At 32.7% G+C, this 21,419-nt stretch overlaps 1 protein-coding gene across 4 annotated transcripts in view; it reads right to left on the reverse strand.

Annotated features, from left to right (window-relative positions):
* Positions 1–4,954: 4,954 nt before the first annotated feature.
* Positions 4,955–21,419, reverse strand: part of LOC115874656 (synaptotagmin-10-like) — an 80,586-nt gene continuing 64,121 nt past the window's right edge. For all 4 annotated transcript variants that reach the window (XM_030889873.1, XM_030889872.1, XM_030889871.1 and 1 more), the window contains exons 9-11: positions 13,478–13,649; positions 8,316–8,510; positions 4,955–5,243 (exon numbers count right to left, since the gene is read on the reverse strand). In XM_030889873.1, coding sequence (XP_030745733.1) covers positions 5,240–5,243; positions 8,316–8,510; positions 13,478–13,649 — 371 coding nt within the window. In that variant the 3' untranslated portion in view covers positions 4,955–5,239. The remainder of the gene's footprint in view (positions 5,244–8,315; positions 8,511–13,477; positions 13,650–21,419) is intronic.

The raw sequence follows: 21,419 nt of genomic DNA on the forward strand, positions 1-21,419 counted from the left end.
ATTCAATTTGTTTTATAGTAAAAAAACTTTTACATATGATTGTAACGTATGTACAAAAAAAACGACATCTAGTCGGCTTGGAAATGAACATCGACGACATTCCCTCGATTGCTTATGTAATTCTCCAATAGCGGCAGCACTAGCAGATAATGCACCAAGACTACAATAACGTATGATCGAAAAAGAAAACGACGTCAATGACGGCTGGGGAACTACGATCAATGATAATGTTGGCGAGGTCAATATCTAGACGTCATTTAGTCATTTATTTATTTGCCAAAAAATCTTTTTTCTCGAATTTTAAAAATTATTCTTACTCAATAATATAAAAATCTCTTATAACGTTCTTAAGGCCAACTGGCAATAAGCGTCATTAAGAAATAAAGAAAAATACTGGAAAGTAAATGACGCAAAATTATCATCGATTTGTATTTCCCAGCCGTCTTTGACGCCGTTTTTTTTTCGATCGTATGGTAGTGGCTTAGATCATGCTGTCTGATACCGTGCTGGCAACTGTTACTTTTGGGTCGATATTTACAGGTGTGGAAGTAAGGGAGAGCGCCCACCAAAGTGACGAAGCATATGACGTTGCACATACTTGGCAATGATATGGCAATAGCGTTGCATGATTTTTCAGGAAGCGCACATATAAGTGATGTGGCAGTGGCGTAAACATGTCGTCCTCAGAGGATGAAGATTTGTTAGCAGTTTTGCAAAAAGAGACCAAGGAACAGTGGATTTAGTGTTTTAAGGAATTGAATATTTATCCTGAAAGATTTCAATCATTTTATAGAATGAAAAAAGAAACCTAGCTTTGATGTGTTAGTTAGAAAAGTTGTTCCCATGCCAAGTATTGTTTATTCCTGTTGGAATAATCGGTACGAGTGTGGTCATAAATGCATGGTTTAGTCTCAATCAGTGATACAAAACGTATATTGAAGTCCGGATCGAATTTCATTTTTGCCAAATTCGAGTAACGTGTTAATAGCACGTGGTGAAAAGTAGAACCAGTTCTAGTTTTGAAGCAGTGGTATGGCATGCTACAACGACAAATGACACGTTTCTGACAGCGCTGCTTCAGTCTGCGATGACACACTTACTGTCGTTTGTTCAATTCGACGTAACTTGCTAGATGCATGTTACCTGTCAGATTACGTGCCACGTCAGATGCTACGTCACTTTGGTGTGCGCTCTCACTAAATCGCATAGGGATCTTATTAAGTCGGAGTGAGAGAAATGCGACGGTGTGCTGTTGCGGCGTTGCCGGTATGCCTTTCCCTATCAAGTAAATTCACGATCGCAAACCGCTTATTTTTAAAAGACTTTTTTTTTCGAAAAGATAACTAGATAAAATCATTAGATATGTTTCTGAGCATCTGAAATGGAATTATAAGGATATCGTTAGGGTGTCATTTTTTTATAACGAGAAAACGTCAATAATCGCAATAATTTAAAAACTCAACTTTTTAACACATAACACGCCATAACTCAAAAACCAGTTTATATATTGAAACTTTTTTTATTTTGAACATCGGATCTTTTACAATATGTTTATATAAGAAAAATAAGGTTGTTTTTTTTTCTATTCAAAAATTGTAAATAACCCATCCATTTACTTTTAGAGCCTAGCAATTTTCAGCAATCGTGTGTTTTTTTATTGATAAAGATTTTCACATACTATCTACGAAGAAAATACAGCAGAAATATGAAGCAAGTTTTTGAAAACACCTTTACACTAGAACTTTAAGTACTGACAGAGGTACTGATTGGGTTTGGTTCGACACACAGTGCTTCGTCCCATGGACAAAAATCGAAAAAAAAAGTTAAAATTTACTAATACCTGAATATGTAATTTTATACTTATAGCAATGTTCAACCATCCTGTATATTATTTTTCATAAACAGCGATTTTTGTTAGCAAATATTTTCACTAAAAATAAATTTTGCCATCATTATCTTATCAGTGAAAAGAATAACATTCATAGTAGTTCTGTATATTATGGAGCTAAACGGTACGTACTTAATTGAAAGCCACTATGGATATTGTTAAACAAGGTATGTACTTTAAATTTATTTCTGAAGAAGTTCGTGATTGTTTAGTTTTTATTTATTTTTTAAGATGATTTCTAAATGGGTATAAAAATTGTACGTTTTCAAACTTCAAAAAGGCATTTCAAAAAAACATATCAAAACATATCGTATTTATTGAATATTTTTGTTGTTATATTCATACACTTTTAATTTTTGTATAGTTCACCTGCGTCTGCTTGCGACGAACTTTACTTTATAATACTTTTCAGATGGAGTAAAATTGATAAGCAATGCCGATCTGGTTAAAACTTGGCTTGATCATAAGGACAAGAACTCAAAATTATTTTTATTTCAAAAAATGTGTTCTTTATTAGGTATTGATGAACCTTCCACTCAAATCAGACAGCACTTGTGCCTGAAAAAGCCCACTATGTTGGAGCGAAACGTCGCATAAAAAAGTTTCCATCTTTCAATTTATTATAAAACCTCATACCCAAGAAAATGAAAAAATAATATATGGATATGGTCTATTAAAGAGGTAACTATTAACATCCGAAACCCTCATACCAACAAAAAGAACAGTAACAACGCGAAAAAGTGAGTCGCCTAGTTTCAAAACACGACAAATCCACAAAAGTCAAATGTTGAGAAATTGGAAAAAACTGTTTTAGAGTTGTTAAAGATTAAATATAAAGTCAACATTTTATTGCCAGGAAATGATAAGATTTGTCGCAGTTTGCAAAGTATATATGATGTTAGGTTGTAAAGAACTAGCAGACGAATCCATTAACATATATAACTCATTTTTCTCGAAAAATGGATTTGTGGGGTTTTGAAACTAGGCGACTCAAGTAACATATTAGAAAATAATGTACAGAAATATCTTACATGTGAGGATACTTCATCTACCTGCGGTTTGGATTCTATAAATTTGGAAGATTCTGACACCAGTGATTCTTCTGAATCAGAGTAGTTAAGATCTATGCATTTTGTTGTCCTAAAGTAAATTTATAGTATCTTAAGTTTTTTTTTAATTAAATATAACATTATTTTTTTTTTCATTAAAGAAAAACATTTTTATCTTATATTAGGCTTATATTGTAGGAATCATGTTCTAATGTTATTTCAATTCATTTTTATTGCAGGGATTTATTTAATACTTACACCGTTTTCATACTATAAATTAGTATTTCCTTAGATGGAACACAGCTCCATCTTTTTTATTATTTATAAGATTTTTTTTCATAAACGTGGGACTAAGAACATCATCATTTAGTACAATGAGTACTCATCATTTGTGTCAAATAAACCTAGTTTGAATAAATTGCCTACAATAAAAGAGTATTTTTGCATTTTTGTCTTCTAGAGCCATATGTTCGAAGCACTGTGCGACCGGTCAACTGCGACAAATCTGCTGTATAACCCCTTCCACGTCTTTTAGCAATGTTCACAGTTTCTCGGTTTATTTAATACGTTTAGCAACATGTTTACTGTTCTCTCTTTGTTCAGTACATTATAAACGCGTTGTACTCTTCTTACATACGGAAATCTCGACCCAAGGCTAACCTTTGCCAGCCCTTAGTACCTACGTGGATATATAAACTCTCATCATTTGATTAATATCAGTATAGTAACCAGACTTATTGTGGAAAAGTTTGACTTAGGAATGGAATTCGGAATCTTTTTAGTATGATGACATTACTAAAGTTGAAGGGTTGTTCATCCACAAAGATACATGTAATTTATTATAGCATTGATTTAGCCTAGACAAATGATTATGTAGTAAGTCTAAATATACGTATTTGACGTTCAGTAGAGTACACCTTCAGGTGATACTATATTCGATACCACTTAAACTTTTAGTTACGTAATCGAGGGCGCGATTTTTAAATTAATTGTTGCCAAACATGGATATATTCGGCGTCGGACTGACTAACTGAAATTTAAATTTCCTACTGAGGATTCAGGGTTCAGGTAATATCTCTGCTCATGATACAAAGAATACAAGGTCTGATATTGCGCAGGTTGGTCATTACGTCACAGGTGATAAACGGCACCATTGGTCGGCAAGCTCCGCGCGCCAATTTCAAATTGTCAAACAGATGACATAATAAATGTGAAAATAATTTTTCAAATGTCAAGCTCCATGATTTGACATAACTTTTGGGGTTATGTCCTAATTCTTCCTTATTTTAGGTCTTTTTTTATTAGTGGCAATTGAACAATATGGATATTTTTTGTCTGGCGCATGACGTCACAGGTGGTATGCGCAAACTTAACGAAATTGGAGCCGCTATCGATCATACCTTGTTTTCTTTGTACCATGATCTCTGCTTTATAAAATATCAAGTTACCACATTTATTTATTAACTTCCTGACATTTTGTCATTTCGTTTTGACATTTTAGTTTCCTAAAACGAGTTTTTGGTTTAAAAAAATTGTTGTTGTGATATTTTAAGCTTAAATTTTTTTACTAGCAGTCGAACATTGTTCTTTTTAGAACTTCATTTAGTGTGAAATTTACAAAATAGATTAATAGCCTTAAAAAACTCATCGCAACTTTATTAGAATATTTTGAACGGGAAAGCGGTAGTAATGGCCCTTTATATCCGTTAAGTAGTGTTAAGGAGGTGAGTTTTATTGATGTAAATAATAACTGTTTGAATATTTATAATTAATATATTTTTGTTTCCTAAAATATTTTGAATAAAAGAAGATATGTAAAAGTCGGCAACGCTGTGCCGGCCAACCTTAATCACGTGACTAAAAGTTTATTTGATATGAACTATACTATATATACTATGCATGTATGATATACTTTATGTTTATATTCCTTACATTTAAAAATAGATTACATTTAGCACAATAATTTTCCTCTTAAAATATTTCATTCTCTTAATTTCTCATTTTCTTAGACATCTCTAATAATAAATATTTTCCAACTAGTCAACCATTTTGTACATTACAGCCTTTCCATCTTGAGTGGCGGAAGTCACAACAACAGTTTCAAATATTATTTTGTTTTGTCACAGCGAGCGTTTAATATAGAAGAGACAGACATTTTAAGGTGTCGGTGTATATAAAATCTACAGTATACAAATCCATTGATTTCATTTCTGTTTTCTCAAAAGTCTTCGGAGACCCATTTAAATTGTTACCTGAGTTAAGTGATACATTCGTTTTATCTCTCAACCCGGGACTCCGTTCTTCACCTAAAAAAAATATATTTAAATATGAATTTGAAGTATACTTAAATATACCAAAAGATATTAAAAGCCACCAACAATAATAGCATTGGAGGTCTTAAGGCTTAGCGCTGGAATATTAACCTTTTTGTAAAGGTGCGTCCAGACCTGACGAGACGAGAGCGAGACGAGCGCGAGACATTCCAAATTTGCTAAGTGTGGACGGGTCTCAACAAGACAATGCGCACTGTATTCACTAACTAATAAGAATCATATAAATTCTCTCTGATGTAATATAAGTTTCCAAACTTATATTAACTGACACAAAATGATAACTAGTTTTTAAAGTTGGACTAATTAGGCAGCTATCTTGAAGTAACGTTAGACACATTACAGGCCAACTAGATTTTATCAAATAATAAAGATCTACTGACACTAAAGCATAAAAATAAAAATATCTATGAAAGTCTTTGTTTGAGAGGTAGGCAACCTTAATAGTATTTTGAAGAGACATGAATTCCTCATTCAATATCGGAATAATATACTGGGTGTTCCATTTAAAATAAAAAAGTAACTTGCTTTTAAAGGAGACCAATGTTCAATATAATTTTGTCTCACCCTGTATAGCTTTTTTTTATCAAGTTTTAATTTGATTTAAAGTACAATTGTTAATTTAAATTAGTCTATACCGGGTAAATTCCAATTTAGGTAGCATTTATTGTAATTTAAAAATTGTTCTTTATTTCTAGAAAATGTTAAATATGTCAAAAACCTTACATTTTAGTCATATACTTCTCTTACAAAACTCACCTTTATTTCTCTCTTAGAATGATAAAAATAGGGTATTCCCATTAAAAATATATGTTATATCCACAACACTTTTTTGATGTACCCTGTATACTATCCAGTAATTTTAAACTGTGCATCTTAAACTTCTCTATTTAGAATTTTGTTCTAAAAAACGTATTTTGTAAAAGACGTCGTGCCTCGAAACAAATGAAGGGTTAAAGGGGAAAATAACCAAAAGGGAAAAAAACCGACAATGAATAAAATGCTAAAGTCGTATACAATGCTAAAGATACAAAAATTTATTACTATATGCGTTATTATTTAGTCATCGTTTGTTATATTCCATTAAAATTTAATATGTGTTTGGGTTCTTTTCACTATGATCCAACTCGCTTGTCTCGTGGCAGGTTTGCCTCAAAAAATGGATAGAAGATGCCTCGCTCTCGTCTTGCTTTTGTCTCGCCGTCGCGTCGTCTCGTTAAGTCTGAACGCACCTTTAGAAAATTTATTTTTTACAGTACTAAAAAGTACAGATCTGCCAAATGTCCATGTTCCAATCATATTTCTAGTATATACAGTGGTTTTAATTGTGTTTAAATATGCTTCTGTTAATTGACGCAGTAAGAAATATAATAAACAACTGAAAACTTTCAATAAACGTAGTATACCCATTTTTTAGATCCGACTTTAAAGGCTGAAAAATACTAGAGCACAGCGAACCGATCGTTCGAAATGAGATTTTTGAGGTAAATCTGGAGAAAAATTGTGTCAGGACTTGAATCATTGAACGAAATCTCAAAAATAGGCTCTTGTGAATCTACACACATGGCCAAAATTATTGCACATATCGTTTAAAAATATACGGAAAGGAATTTAAAGAATCTTTTTTTATACATAGCTTTGATAATCTGTAATAAACATTTTTTTGTTAAAATGGATATAGAAAACAATGTTTATCGTTCAGACCCAATATTATTGCAAATTCTTGCACATTTCGATTTGTGGTCTCTTGGGTTTCAGAAGAAATTTGACCATTGTTTTGGCCTTAAAATGCCTAGAAACATTATTTCACAGTTTAATAGAGTCAGAATAGTAACACTGTCTCAACAGGGCTACCGGCAAGTTGCAATAGCTGAAATTGTAGGAGTTAACCAAAGCGATGTTTCGCGAATATTAAGGGAGACAAACGAGGTTACAGAGCGGCCTGGAAGCGGTAGAAAGAGAGTTAATACTGTTGTGCAAGACCGTCAAATATCCCTAATTGCACGACGCATTCCCCTGCTTTCTAGTACTGCTATTAAAAATGAGTTAGCTCGCCTTGAAGGGGTAAATGTTTCAAGAAAGACCATAGCAAGAAGACTCCATGACAGAGGATTACATTTACAGGAGGCCTCTCTAGATGAAACAAGAATAGGCCTAGTGTCAGACTCGCGACGAACTTTGGTCTGGAGAGCACCTGGAAGACGAGCACGCTTGAATGCAGATCAAACCCGTGTTCCGTTTTAAAGGGGAAGCAGTATGATATGAGCAGATATATTGCACGGAGCTCGAATTCCTCTTGTTTTAATTGATGACCCAATGACAGGCGCCTCATATCTTAGAGACGTTTTAGAGCTTATTGTGCGTCCATTTCGTGGGGCAGTGAGGGATGAATTTGTTTACATCGATGATAATGTTCCTCCCCATCGCACTTTAGCGGTTCGCGAATTTTGTGAGGAAGAGGGTATAAGAAAACTGTGGTGGCCACCGATGTCTCCAGATATGAATGTGATCGAGCATGTTTGGAACATGCTAAAATGCCATATTGCCAAAAGGAACGATCCCTCCCGTACCTTAAATGAATTAAAAATTGCTGCGCACGAAACATGGGAAGCCATTCCTCAACATCTTCTGGACAATTTAATTGAGAGCATGCCACGTCGTCTCACAGCTTGCATTGTGACTCGAGGAGGCAATACAGACTATTAGTTGTGAGAAATAATTAAAATTGTTGTCAATATTTTCTGTTTAAAATGAAATTTGTTTTTGTTGATTTTCACTCATTATGAAATAAAATTATAATAACAGCCTAGTAGCACTTAAATTTTTAATTTTATATTAGTTAGTCGTGTAGTAAACCAATATGTCCAAAAGTATAAAAAGAATCATATTAGGTCCAAAATAAAATAAAAATATCGTTATAAATAATAATTTTGGCCATGTGTGTATGTCACACTTTTATTAACTTTTCTTATCTCCTAGTAAAATATCGATTTTGTTATTAATTTAAGCATTTTTAATTATTACTAACCATGAATACTATTGTTTTACCTGCTTATAAGACAGTTCAGTAATGTGGAACCTTCATTTACGGATGGGATATCACCCGGAACAGATTCAGTTAGCGGATACCATTGAGCTATCGGTGTCCTGGGGTTATCTAGCATTTCGGTCCAGTGATCTCTGCCTTTGCCTATATCCGTTGGCCCAATGGTGAAGCAACCCATCAATTCATTTAAGCCAATCCTGGAAATTTGATAATTATTGTCAAATAACAAAAGATAATAAAATTTATAAGAAATTAAAACTATACCTATTTATATTTTCGAGTTATAATCAATTTTACAGTTCTGTTTTTGAAATGGTTGAAAGGGTATAGCCGGATTAATATGGGAAATCTGCCTCCGCGGCTTTTTGACTCGCACTCAGGTGATCGATTTGGTGTCGAATCAAAATAATTCACCTAAATTTTTAGCTCGTTAACTCAAACGGTTGTTCCGATTTTCAAAAAAAACTGTTTTTTCAATTTTATTTTTATTTTTATTTTTATAGTAAAATTCAAAATTAATTAGTGATGATTCTTTTCTAATTCTTAGAAGTCTAAGACATGAAAAAATACAATGATCATGATTCTTAAACGAAAAGCCGATTTTTAGCGGAGGAAAGAAAATTAAAATCTTCATTTTTTTAACCTTTGTGAAATATGTCATTCACTAAAAATCGTCAGAAAATGTCTTTTATACTTCTTTACACTCAGGAATTTTTTAGAATTTTTTGAAGTAGTGGAACAATGTGGAACAATATAAAAAAATTAAAAACTCTATTTTTTTTCTAAAATCTTCTTTTTAACTAACTTATATTGTTTTTTAGTTTAAAAATGTGCGTAGAAAATATTTTTTTACTTCAGATTGACAATGATATTGCTTATTACACATTTTCAATCATATTGCTATGCAATGATTACGTAGACCAAGTTTTTGAAAAATTCGCGTCAAGCTGAATAAATAATAATATGTCTTCATTTTTTTATAATAATCTTTATGTTTATTTCTGGCAAGGATGTATTTTTAATGAAAAATATTTTTTACGCACTGTTTTAAACTAAACAAAAATATATAAGTTAGTCAAAACAGAAGATTTTAGAAAAAAAAATAGTTTTTAATTTTTTTCATATTGTTTTTTTTTTTGTATTGAGTGTAAAGGAGTATCAAAGTCACTTTTTAGTGAGTGACATATTTCACAAAAGTTAAAAAAATTAAGACTTCTTTGATTTCTTTCCTCCGCTAAAAATCGGCTTTTCGTTTAAGAATCATGATCATAGTATTTTTTCATGTCTTAGACTTCTAAGAATTAGAAAAAAAACGTCATTAATTAATTTTGAATTTTACTATAAAAATAATAATAAAATTGAAAAAACAGTTTTTTTTGTAAAATCTCGGAAACCCGTTGAGTTAAAGGGCTAAAAATTTAGGTGAATTATTTTGATTCGACACCAAATCGATCCCCTGAGTTCAAGTTAAAAAAGCCGCGGGGGCAGATTTCCCATATTAATCCGGCTATACCCTTTACCTGTATTTTAATGCGATGATGTAAGATATGTTTTGTTTGTTTTAATATCACTACCACGGTGATTTAAGAGATACTTACCGTATGATCGACAAAAAACGGCATCAGCGATGGCTGGTGAACGAAATGAAGATCGTTGTCATTTTATATGTAAAATTATATGGGAAATGCCAACTGGACGCCGTTTTTTTTCGATCATACGATACTATATACCTAGGTACATAACACACGTTGAATATTTTATTTTATTTTATTTTAAGCGCGAGCAAAAAATTCATGACCATAATCCCTATTTCCAAATTTAAATGTATAAAATATCTTCTTTTAACATGCTTTTAACAGCTAATAAATAATTAAAAAAATGATTCGTTGCCTGAGGCATACCTGAAATAGAGTATATAGAGATATTTGATAAATGGCAATAGTGGCAACTTCGCTTCTTCATATGACAGATATACTATCTATTTCGCGCAGCCGCAAAGAAAATTGAAAACCGGACTGTCGCTACTCCTCGGTTTACTTACTCTGAAAATACCAATGACTAAAGAATCCAAGGACAAATAACACCCGAGAGCAAATTGTTACGATGTCAGCAAACAGTGCCGTGCAGGGTTCGGAAGTAGTTAATTAAGACGTAATTTACCTGATTAACTACGTGTAGTTTTTCTTCAAAAACTACGACTTTTTCCGTTGATTAACTACATGAAAACTACGTTAATAAACTATGTATTGATATTATGAATAATTTTCATTTGTATGAGGTGTAATAGAGATAATATGATGTAAATATTATATTTAAAGCCATATTTCTTCTGTTTTCTTCAATACATTATGTGTTTTTAAAGCTTCAACTTATTATAACCTCACCTCAAATCTATGATATTTGAAAGTTACATACATACGTTACATAAACTACACCCTCTACATAAACTACATTAACTACATGTAATGTAGTTTATGTAGTTTTTAAAAGTAACATGTAGTTTTCCGAACCCTGGTGCCGTGGCACATATTTTTCTTAACCTAGCAGTTTGAAGAGATATTTATATTTTTTGATAAACATTTTGACTGCGCTTATGGTGTATACGGTGGTATCATACTAATTAATTAGGTAATGGTGTGGATCCGGTGGCTGACCTTGAAACGAGTTTTTGCTGCATATAGTCACAGACACTACGCATGCGCACATCTTCGATGTTGCCAGATTGCAAGTTATTTTGGAATTATTTTCAGTAGAAAACAAATATGTGCTTTTCAGTGTTTTTTTTGTCAATATATACCGTATGATCGAAATAACGGCGTCCAGTTGGCTGGGAAATGATGATTGAGGACATTTCCCATATAAAATGACAGCTATCTTCATTTCATAGTCATCGCTGACGCTATTTTTTTTCAATCATAGTACGCGGTATAGTATTTATATATATTATTATTTTAATATTTCGCACAACACGTGAACGCTTATTATGTATTTTCATTGTCAATAAAATTAAATATAAATAAAACTCTAGATTCTTATAATTAATCTAATTGCTCTAGATTATTATGCTACGTTTAAAAAGTGCTTTATTAGAAATTCGGGAAATTAAAAGGGATATGTCCAAGTTTTTCTTTTTTAAAATTTTTAAATGCTGTAGCTCCATGTCATGTTCATAATAGATTTTTTTTAACATTCCGTCAAAACTACGGAGGCCTTAAAAGGCCTTTTAGCCTCCGTAATTAAAATTGTAGAATCAGCTTCAGCAACATTAACAGTTTTACCTTGTTTAATTCTGCTTATACATATATTGCATTAATTTTTCTGCTACCTTAAGATTTCTCTATTCTTACAACTAATTTATGTGATTTTCTTAGCATATATGATTTATAAACTATATTTTTCCTAATGGAAGGATGGAATAGGATATGCAAAATTAAGATATTTTAACATTTATTTTCCAGACAAAGTATAATATAGTACTAAGATTAAGACATAACAAATATTATAAGAAAGATCTTAATATTAATCATATTAATATCAGATCAAAACTCAACCTTCACCATATTGTAAAGATTTGGCATTATAGGAAACAAGAAATTACAGTAAATTAAGAAAAGAATATCAAAGTACACGATATTAAATACTGTAATGTATTCTACGACACAAACTATCTCCCTTCTAAAGAGAAAAAGATAAAACATAAAGCTTATTTTAGTTTTATCAACACACTCTTCAATAAAATATATGTCTAAAATTGCTATTAATTCACTAACTTGATATTTTTAAGAAATTATGATACAAACATTATAATCAAAGTATATTATATTAGTAACATTATAGGTAAAATGTTACCTCTATCTCCCATTGACGTGTATTGTTCTATAAGACTCGTCATGGCACTACTTCAATACATCAATACATATAATCAAAACTATTGTTGCCTGTAAATAACTAGGAATGAAATAACTTGAAAGAAAAAAAAAATTCTAATAAGTTTAAAACCATTAAGAACAAATCCGTAAATGATAATTTTTAATTCTAAATTCTAATGTAAATATATAAATAAATGTTATTATTATTACAATTTTATATATTCATAATACTTTCATTTCACAATCTTCATTATCCTTCTTACCTTAATTTTTGATATCAAGATAAATCTGAAATTATAAAATTAATTATAGATTTTGTAAACATTTGTTTTTAACTAAAAATAATTCGAAAATAAACTGCAATTTGGCAACATCGACGATGTGCGCTTGCGTAGTATCGATGATCAAATGCAGCAAATATGGGCTTCAAGGTCAGCCACCGGATCCACACCTTTACCATTAATTACGAAAAAAAGTAAGTTGTTGTTAGTAAAAGGTACAAAACTAGTATCGACGTATAGCACACATCAAGTACATATAATATCAGAAAAATAATTATCGAATTCAATAAGAAAACGCTAAAAAGGTGGAGCGGACTGTTTATTTACCTATGAAACGTAACTCCTGGCTCTTTCTTATCGCTGCGGCTTTTACACTTGAAAGCTGAACAACTAGTCGCCATTGTAATAAAGTTTATACAAAGTTCACTATACACAAACTATTCAAAATCGCTAAAATTGTCGCTGATATGACCAGCTGATGACTCATTCGTCGCCATCAAAAAAATGGCGTCTATAAGTTCTGCTGCAGCCCGTATATGGGCGTTACATGTCCTTATATTCTTTAGTTATTGGATAATACTGTACAATAATACCTTTGAATATGGCTACACATGTGGTTGTGGTTGTAAATGTCTGCTTTACGGTGAGCTTGTAGACGGTACAAGGAGGCCGGGTGGACAACTCAAAAGATACAAGGACATTTTTCACGAAAACTTAAAGGAGATTAACATGCAGAATGTGTGGGAAGGAGCAGCTCACAATAGAACCCAATGGAGAAGAATTGTAAACTCAGTTAACAGCGACAACCAAAAAGTAAAGAGGCAACAAAGCAATGAGATTTTTGAATGTCAGGAGTGCGGTAGGCAGATAACATCACGTATCGGGGTTTTCAGTCACAGAAAAGCTCATGAAAGAAAACGCCTTGCGTGACCATCTTCTGATGCGTGTCAAATACTCGTCAGCGAGTAATGGCAGTAGTAGTAGGTTGTAAATGTAATTCGAGTATATTATTACCTGTCGTAGTCAATCACTTTCACCAATAGGGACACTTCTGCGATAGTTTCTTCAGGGACGTCAAATACTAAAGCTTCGTTAAAAATCGGATTGAGAGTGTTGTATCTTACTGAAGTTTTCTTTTTCTTGATCCGCTTCCCTTGCCATACCAAGTAAACTTTGACGTATGGATCTGAAAGATTATACTATGATTATATACTATGGCGATGTTAATAACTATACAGGATCCTGGGACAATGCCAACAAACATTTATATAAGTCCTATAATAAAGAACTAAAAAGAGAAAAAAATTGTTCACTTGTGTAGAGGGTATCTCAAAAAAGTGTGTGGGTGTAGGTGGTATTTTGGCTTTCTTTTTGGTAGCTCTATACAGGATGGTCCGAACTGTATTCCGCAAACTTCGGCAGCATGTTCTGGAGATAAAAATAATTAAAAAAGTTCGTATAAATGTATGTCCTAAAATGCTTAGTTTCGGAGATACAGGGTGTAGAAGTTTCACTTTTATTTCGATTGTATTCAAATAATTTCTGAAGTAACGTCAATATTTGGATGAAAATTGGTGGTAGGGGGCGCCACCTGCATGTGTTTTAACTGCCATGAAGAGTAGTTATTTTTTGTCCGTACCTGTATAAAACTACCAAGTGAAAAAATATACATTTCCGTGATATTTTAAGTAAAGAAAAGTTTCTATTTTTTTAAATTAATCATAAATTTTTCTTCGAAAAAATTATGATAAAACAGTTTCTGTTGAACTTATGGCACAAAAACATTTCAAATTGATGATTTCAGTCTAATAACTCTTTAGTCAACATGTTTAATATAATGGGAATGACGACAGGTGTTCATTAATTTCTTTTACCTAAAAAAAACCTCGTAAATGTATATTTTTTTACTGTGTAGTTTTATACAGGTACGGACGGAAAGATATTACCCAAGTAGCATTTTCACGACTTGCGACCACATGTTTACTAAACACAACGTTGGATTAGTTACAAAAAATAGTTAGCTCTGTACCTGGGGTATTAAAATAAATGTAAACGTTGTTGTAACGTTGTGCCGACGTTGAACTAGTACTACAACAAAGTAAAAGCTTCTGCGACGTCGAATAAACGTTGTCTTGTTACCTTTTTTGCTTAAGTCATTATCAGGTGATTCGGACAACGTAGTTACAATGTTGGGCAATAAAGAGTTTTCCGACATCACTTTCAGGACCTATTCCAACGTTATGCAAACGTTGTCTGTTTTACTAATTCCAACGTTGTTTAGGTAGATTTCTTTATTCTTACGTTGGTAGGACGTCGAGCCACTATCTTTTTGCAACTGTATTGAACCATAACCTTAAATCTTAAATTTTCACTTCATTGTTCTGTTCAGTCAGACAGTTTAGTGCTGTTATTGTTTTTATAAAAAAACTTAATTAAAATGGGACGTAAGAAAGGCACATATAAATAAATTTAAATATACATCGATATATTACCGATACTTTATCCACTCCCTCGTTTATTTAGAATATAGAGGGCGGCACAAGCTAGACTCTAGGATGACTAAATTAGGCAATCTTGCGACTAGTATACTACCTGTTAAGGCTGAACTGCGACTTTATTAGTCCAGTATGCGACTACTCGAACTACTCCATCTTAATCTCCAAGACAACAAAGTGAAAGCCGCCATGTTGTTGAATAAGAAAATGTCTCGTTCCTAAAATAGCAATTTCTGCTTTTTTAATACATTAACTTGAAATATTTGGCCCTAAACAACACGCGGAATTTTTTTTCAACTGCGAATAAATTATTTTCATTTTACTAAAAAAATATTCAAGAAATTTTTTAAAACTTCTTTAATTTTAAGGCCCATTAGTATTTTTCAAAGTAGAAACAATACATTTATCAATAAAGTTGTTTGCGTTTAACTTTTTTGCCTTGGGTAACGCGAGTTACAGAGTTGGTTAAAGTGTTTCAATAATTATGATCTTCAAACATCCTCCACACTTAAATACTTTTGTTTTGTTTTCCTTTACCGCCATCTGGCATATGTATCTAACTAAATCATAAAAATAATATTTTTACTATAATTATCCCAATTTAGGACTTAGACGCCATATTATTATAGTTTTGTATTTCTGTTAATTAGGATTTTAAACAACGTTGCAGTTTGTACTAAATTAGGCTGCTAGCCAACGTAGGTATCCAACGTCGTTTCGATCCAAAAATTATTCTCCAAACTAGTGCAGACTAGGGTTGGCACGAGGTTGTGCCGACGTTGCGCCCCGACGCACGGTGGGGCCGATTGAAGAATCGTTGGCCAAAACCTTCAAAGATATATGGATCAACCAAAAATATATAGAATTTAACAGTTTTTGCTTAATTGAATTTCTATGTAGTCAATCTTCAAAATTTTAGTTAATTAAATTATACTTCACGTATATACCCAGCATATTAGCTCATCAATATAATGTGAGGAAAAATACCCGGATGACAAAACTTTTACACTTTTGCCTTGCAAGCCATTTCGAATATTGTTGTCTTGTGGCATGTCTGTGTGTCTGTCTGTCTGTTTATCGGTCTGTTTGATATATTTTTTTATCCGTATGTAACCAACAACTTTGATAAAAAAATAAATATTGTTTTTGGATTCTAGTTTTGAAGAAGTAAAAAAATAATTATTTTCAATCGTGGTCTCACATGTCTCAAAATGAGTAGTCGGCAAGTAATCAAGAAAGTACGGGCTAGATTTTTCGAGTACCTATTACAGGCATCTAAAAATTAATTTCGGATAATGGGGGGGTTCCAAAAATTTTAATAACCATTTCTGAGAAAGGGTGGTTTTGGGTGCTGGAATTTTTTTTCCTTCTATTTTTTGGATTGGAGCAACTAAAAGATTTGAAATTTAGCGTAATGTAATGTGTTAGGTTAGGTTAGTTAAAAATAATTTGTTTAAATGCTTAAATTTTTAAAATCGGTTCATTATTTTAGTACATATCATAGTTTGAATTTACGTGCGGATATTTTAATAAGTTAAGCAGCCATCTTGAAATTTTAAACTGTCATATTTAGACTAAAACGTAATATTTTTAAACATATTGCCTTACTTCAAATCTCCATGTTGTTCCATTAAACAGATAAAAAAGGAGTGGGGAGTTGTATATTATCTAAGCCTCGATCTAAGCATTAATTCAGTTAAAACCCACAAAATTTTTAGATTTGAGGTGGGGTGGGACTGAAGGGTCTAGGACCCTTGGACCCCCTAACTATGTGCTTGATTACAGGCGATTCATGAGTATCAGATTTTATTAAAATCACACGAACTTAATCTAAATAAATCATAAAGACCTATAGTATCTATTACTCAAAGTATACCAAGGACATACTTACATTTAAAAATATTTTTTTTAAAGTTGCGCAAAGTTGCGCAAGATGGTAACAAATACATGAAGGGTAATGTCCAATCTTTCAAAAAACATCAGCCAATAAATTGGGCAACTTTGGGCACTCAACAAAACTCAAGGTTAAATAGCATATTTTATTTTTTATATTATACTAATTTATTAATTAATTTAGTATGCATCAGTGAAAAAGGTTTTTTTTCAAAATATAGCTAGAAATAGTCAAGTAGTATTGTACTTTTATAAAAACTGCAAAAAAATAATTGTATTTAAAAATTAACCAAGAAATTTTACTTATTATTCGGGCCCTACAAATTGCAATTACTATACACGGTAGAACTAAACCTTCGACATTACAGCCCTTCACTGGTTACAGATCTGCATCCAAAAATTTTTTCTGTGCATAATAAAATATTTAGGTCTTTTCTGTATTCTATGGTCATCAAAACTTTTTGAAAAAGCAATTTCTGTTTTATAAGGTTCTGGCCGCAAAAATGGCAATCGCGACGACATGACAATGGCACTGTGCGACGTTTGGTCGCGTGACACAACGTTGTCCCGACGTCCAAATGCTGCTTGGGTACTTTTCAGACCAGTTAAAAATATGTAGGTGGCGCCCTCTACAAGTAGGAGTCATGTTGACATAAAAAAAACAAATTTCTCATGTCAAAAAACCCACCAATTTTCATCCAAATATTGACGTTACTTCAAAAATTATTTGGAAAAAATAGAAATAAAAATGAAACTCCAACGTATTCCGGAATTAAGCATTTTAGGACATACATTTATACGAACTTTTTTACTTATTTTTATCACCAGAATATGATGCCGAAGTTACCGGAATACAGTTCGGGCCATCCTGTATAATCCTAAAATCCTATTACATTCCTACTGGTAGTTCTAGAGAAATAAATAAATAAATATACATATTTAAGTGTTTCGCGGCATATAAGAAAATCTTTAGTAGGACAATTACTGCAATACCAATTGACAGTCTGATATCAAAATCACGCTGGTTGTTTATTATAATTGGTTTGTACCAAGTGTATAAATATTGTAACCGTAAATTGCACAGGGTGTTTAAAATTTAATGGTAAAATTGTTAAAATATAAAGTAATTCAGGTATTTTTTAAATTAATAACCATGTTTATAAATTTTCCTTTCAATACAAAATTAGAGAAATGAACATCTTTTTTTGTATTTAGACTGTTTCAAAATCTTTAATCGGTTTTACAGATATTCGAGGTATTATCATAGTATAAGTAAAACAGTAGCTTCACTCTATCAAATAGTTTTTGCTGCAGAGCGTTACTAGATACCGATATACCGATTTTCTTGCCCCATTTAATGATATTTTGATTATTAAGGAAAAAATCGGGATATCGGTTGTTTTCAGCAAAACTGTAAAAAGATAGCTCGAATGTGGATAGGTGACGAATGGCAAAATCCCTGTTTAGCACATTAATTTGATTTGTTAAGGGATTCGCTTCAAAAATGTTTTTAGATGCACAATTGTGCATCATAATAATTGTGACACATAATTTAATCTGAATATGCACCATGGTGGAAAAATATATACAATCTGGAATAATTTTCCAAAACATCAAATATTACAACATTTCTAATTGGACAAAAGAAATTAGCGCCGGGAGGCACGTATAGCCGCCCATACTAAAATATGTTAATAAAAAGTTGGTAGGCAGATCTTTTAGTTTCAAAGTAAAGGAATTTTTCCAATTTTTTTTATCTCAAGAACTGCGACTTTGACTGATTTTGATGTTATTACAAATTTTGTTGCAAATATTATTCCTAATCTTAAAAATTGAAAACCGAGTTTCACTAGCTACTCTAATTTTGGAGTTACGATTTTTTAAAATTTTTAACCCCCTCCCATACCCCCTTACCAACCCCCCTCCCCACCAAAAACTAATGACCAGATTCTCGGGTGCCACAGTATTTTTGTGCCAAATTTGGTTAAAATCGGTTTAGCGGTTTCTGAGTTATCGTGTTACAGACGGACAAATAACTCATTTTGAGTGAAATTAAAAAACCTTTTTTTTTGCCCATCTTAATAGCCTATCATACTTTTTGGTATGGTCGGCTAAAACTGTGAGAAAAAAATAGCATTTGTAAGAAGACAAAAACTTTTGTTATGATTTTACTATCACTACATAATTAGTTTCAAAAATGAATGAACTAAATTAGCATTCTTTTAGCAAGGGATCACATTAATACCTAAACTGTAAGTAATTTTAATTCTTCAGAAAACTGTCTATTTATTTGCGCAATACATCATCTTTTATTGTTTTTTTATAAAAAAAATATTATGATTATTGTAAGTTCCCAGTAGTTAGTACGCAGAAAAAAAAATTGTGGGTGTTTGGGAAGGCTTGAAAGGAAACAATGTTTTTGTGACGTTTCGCGACTTTATTGTCGCTTCTTCAGGCACCAAAACATATATGAATCCATATTATACCTACAAACATTCATGGCGGTTCCAACAGCCAACACTAAAACACATACAGACGAATCGAACAGGAACTTAACGGCTATTTTTCGACCCGATATACACCTTTCAAGCCTTCCCAAACACCCACAATTTTTAACATTGGAAATGTTTATGTTCGTATATGGGGGCCAAATTTCGAGTTTTCTTTCAAGGTCGTCAGCAACGGTGTCACACAGTCGCACAGTTGACCAAATTAAAGCATCAAAACTTTGTCGCCTGATGCCTAATTTAGGTGAACTGGCCTGACAGCACGAAAGTCTCGGCGATATACGAGGTTTAATTTTGTTGTATGTAATTTGTTTGAAATGTATTTTGAACTTTTTCTAAATACATCTCTACGCTTTTAAGACTGCGGTCTTCGGAAGCTTTCGCAACAATTCGGCTATATACGAGACTACCGTGAGATAAACAATTTTATAAAATATGAGAGAAAAAGAACAAAGGATTTGACGATAAGTAAAGCTACTGGTTTCCTTATTCTATGGTATTATTACATATTATGGTACTTTTAACAGATATGTTTTATCAAAACCAGCGATTTTTGTCTTATATTTTACTGTTGAAAGAGCCATAATGTAAGAGCCTTCACAGACGCTCAGTTTTTTTTACCACAGGCTGACTGTTTGCTTGCGTTCGTGCTGTTCGGACATGGATGATACCGAAGTATTTTTAATAGCGGCTGCTAGTTCGATCATTATTGCAAAACAAAGGAGACAAAGAGAGAAAAAAGGCGGTGTTGGATGTCTAATAATTTCAAAAGTAGATCCCAGCACAGTGAAAGTAAATTTCTACACGATTTACAAACAGAATGTTTTTTAATAATTTTTATCGCATGTCCGCTACTGATTTTTTAAAACTTATTAACTTAGTTGGCCCCCGTATATAGAAAGAAAAAAATACAACTTTTAGGAAGTGTTAAAGAAAGAGTTAAATAAAGATTGGCCATAACATTAAGATTCTTTGCAACTGGAGACTCACATACCAGTTTGGGTTATTTATTCAAAGATTCCAAGCAAATCATTTCAAAAATGGCACACCAGGCGTGGGCAAAAATATAAATAAAGTTCTCAAAGATCAGATTAAGATAAGTATATAGGCAATATAATATAGAGTTATATTTTATTAAAGGTATATTTAATATTATTAATCTAAGAACATAACACAAATATTTGTAATTCTGAATAAAATAAAATAAGAAAAATCATGGTAGTATCATCATACTGCAGTAAATACCGAATCCTTATGAATGACACCAAACTAAAAACTTAACAAACAACGCAAACAGCTCGAGTGCTTCGAACCGCCGTAAAGTATGCTCGCATGGCTCCGAAGCGTCTCTTTGATGTACCGCGACAGAGCTGAACAGTCGAAAAAGGCATTTTATGTGATCGCACGTGGAGCACCGCGAGCGTCGCGAACGCCGCGAATATCTCGCTCCAACTGTTTGCCATGTTTTTCGTGTTTTACGTGTTCGTTCGGCCTGCTCGCGAGCAATGTGGACGCAGCTTTAGGTAGTTTTTTGGCATTTCGTTAGGCTGCGACCTTGTCGTCAGTGCGTTTGAGCACTACTCGTAAAGGTGCGTATGCATATGGCGAGCACAACGCAAGCCGAGCACGAGCCGAGCCTGCCACAAGCTCAATTCGTCATATGTGTACTCCTCCCGCGAGCGCCTAGCGAGCCGCTCACAGTGTGATCGTCGCGATCCACTTCTTGTCGGTTTTTGCGACGAACACAAAGGAGCTCGCAGTTATAATTTGGACGGCGTTGTGGCAGGTACGTCATTCTGGTCTGATCGGCGAGCATGGAGCCTACATGGTCGGAGGATATTTTGCTTCAATTATTAGTTGAGTTTTATAGGACGCATACTATTTTGTGGGACCCCAAAGACGAATATTATTTTAAAAAACCAAAAGAAAAATAGATGCCTGGAAGGAAATCGCCACTTTAATACGCAAACCTGGAGAAATATGCAAGAAAAAAATTATAAACATGTTGGCAACTTATAGAAGAGAGAGGAAAAAGGAAAAAGAGTCAGTAGGAACAGGAAA

Source organism: Sitophilus oryzae, unplaced genomic scaffold, assembly GCF_002938485.1.
Source record: "Sitophilus oryzae breed Bouriz unplaced genomic scaffold, Soryzae_2.0 scaffold_1297_pilon_pilon, whole genome shotgun sequence".
NCBI lineage: Eukaryota > Metazoa > Arthropoda > Insecta > Coleoptera > Curculionidae > Sitophilus > Sitophilus oryzae.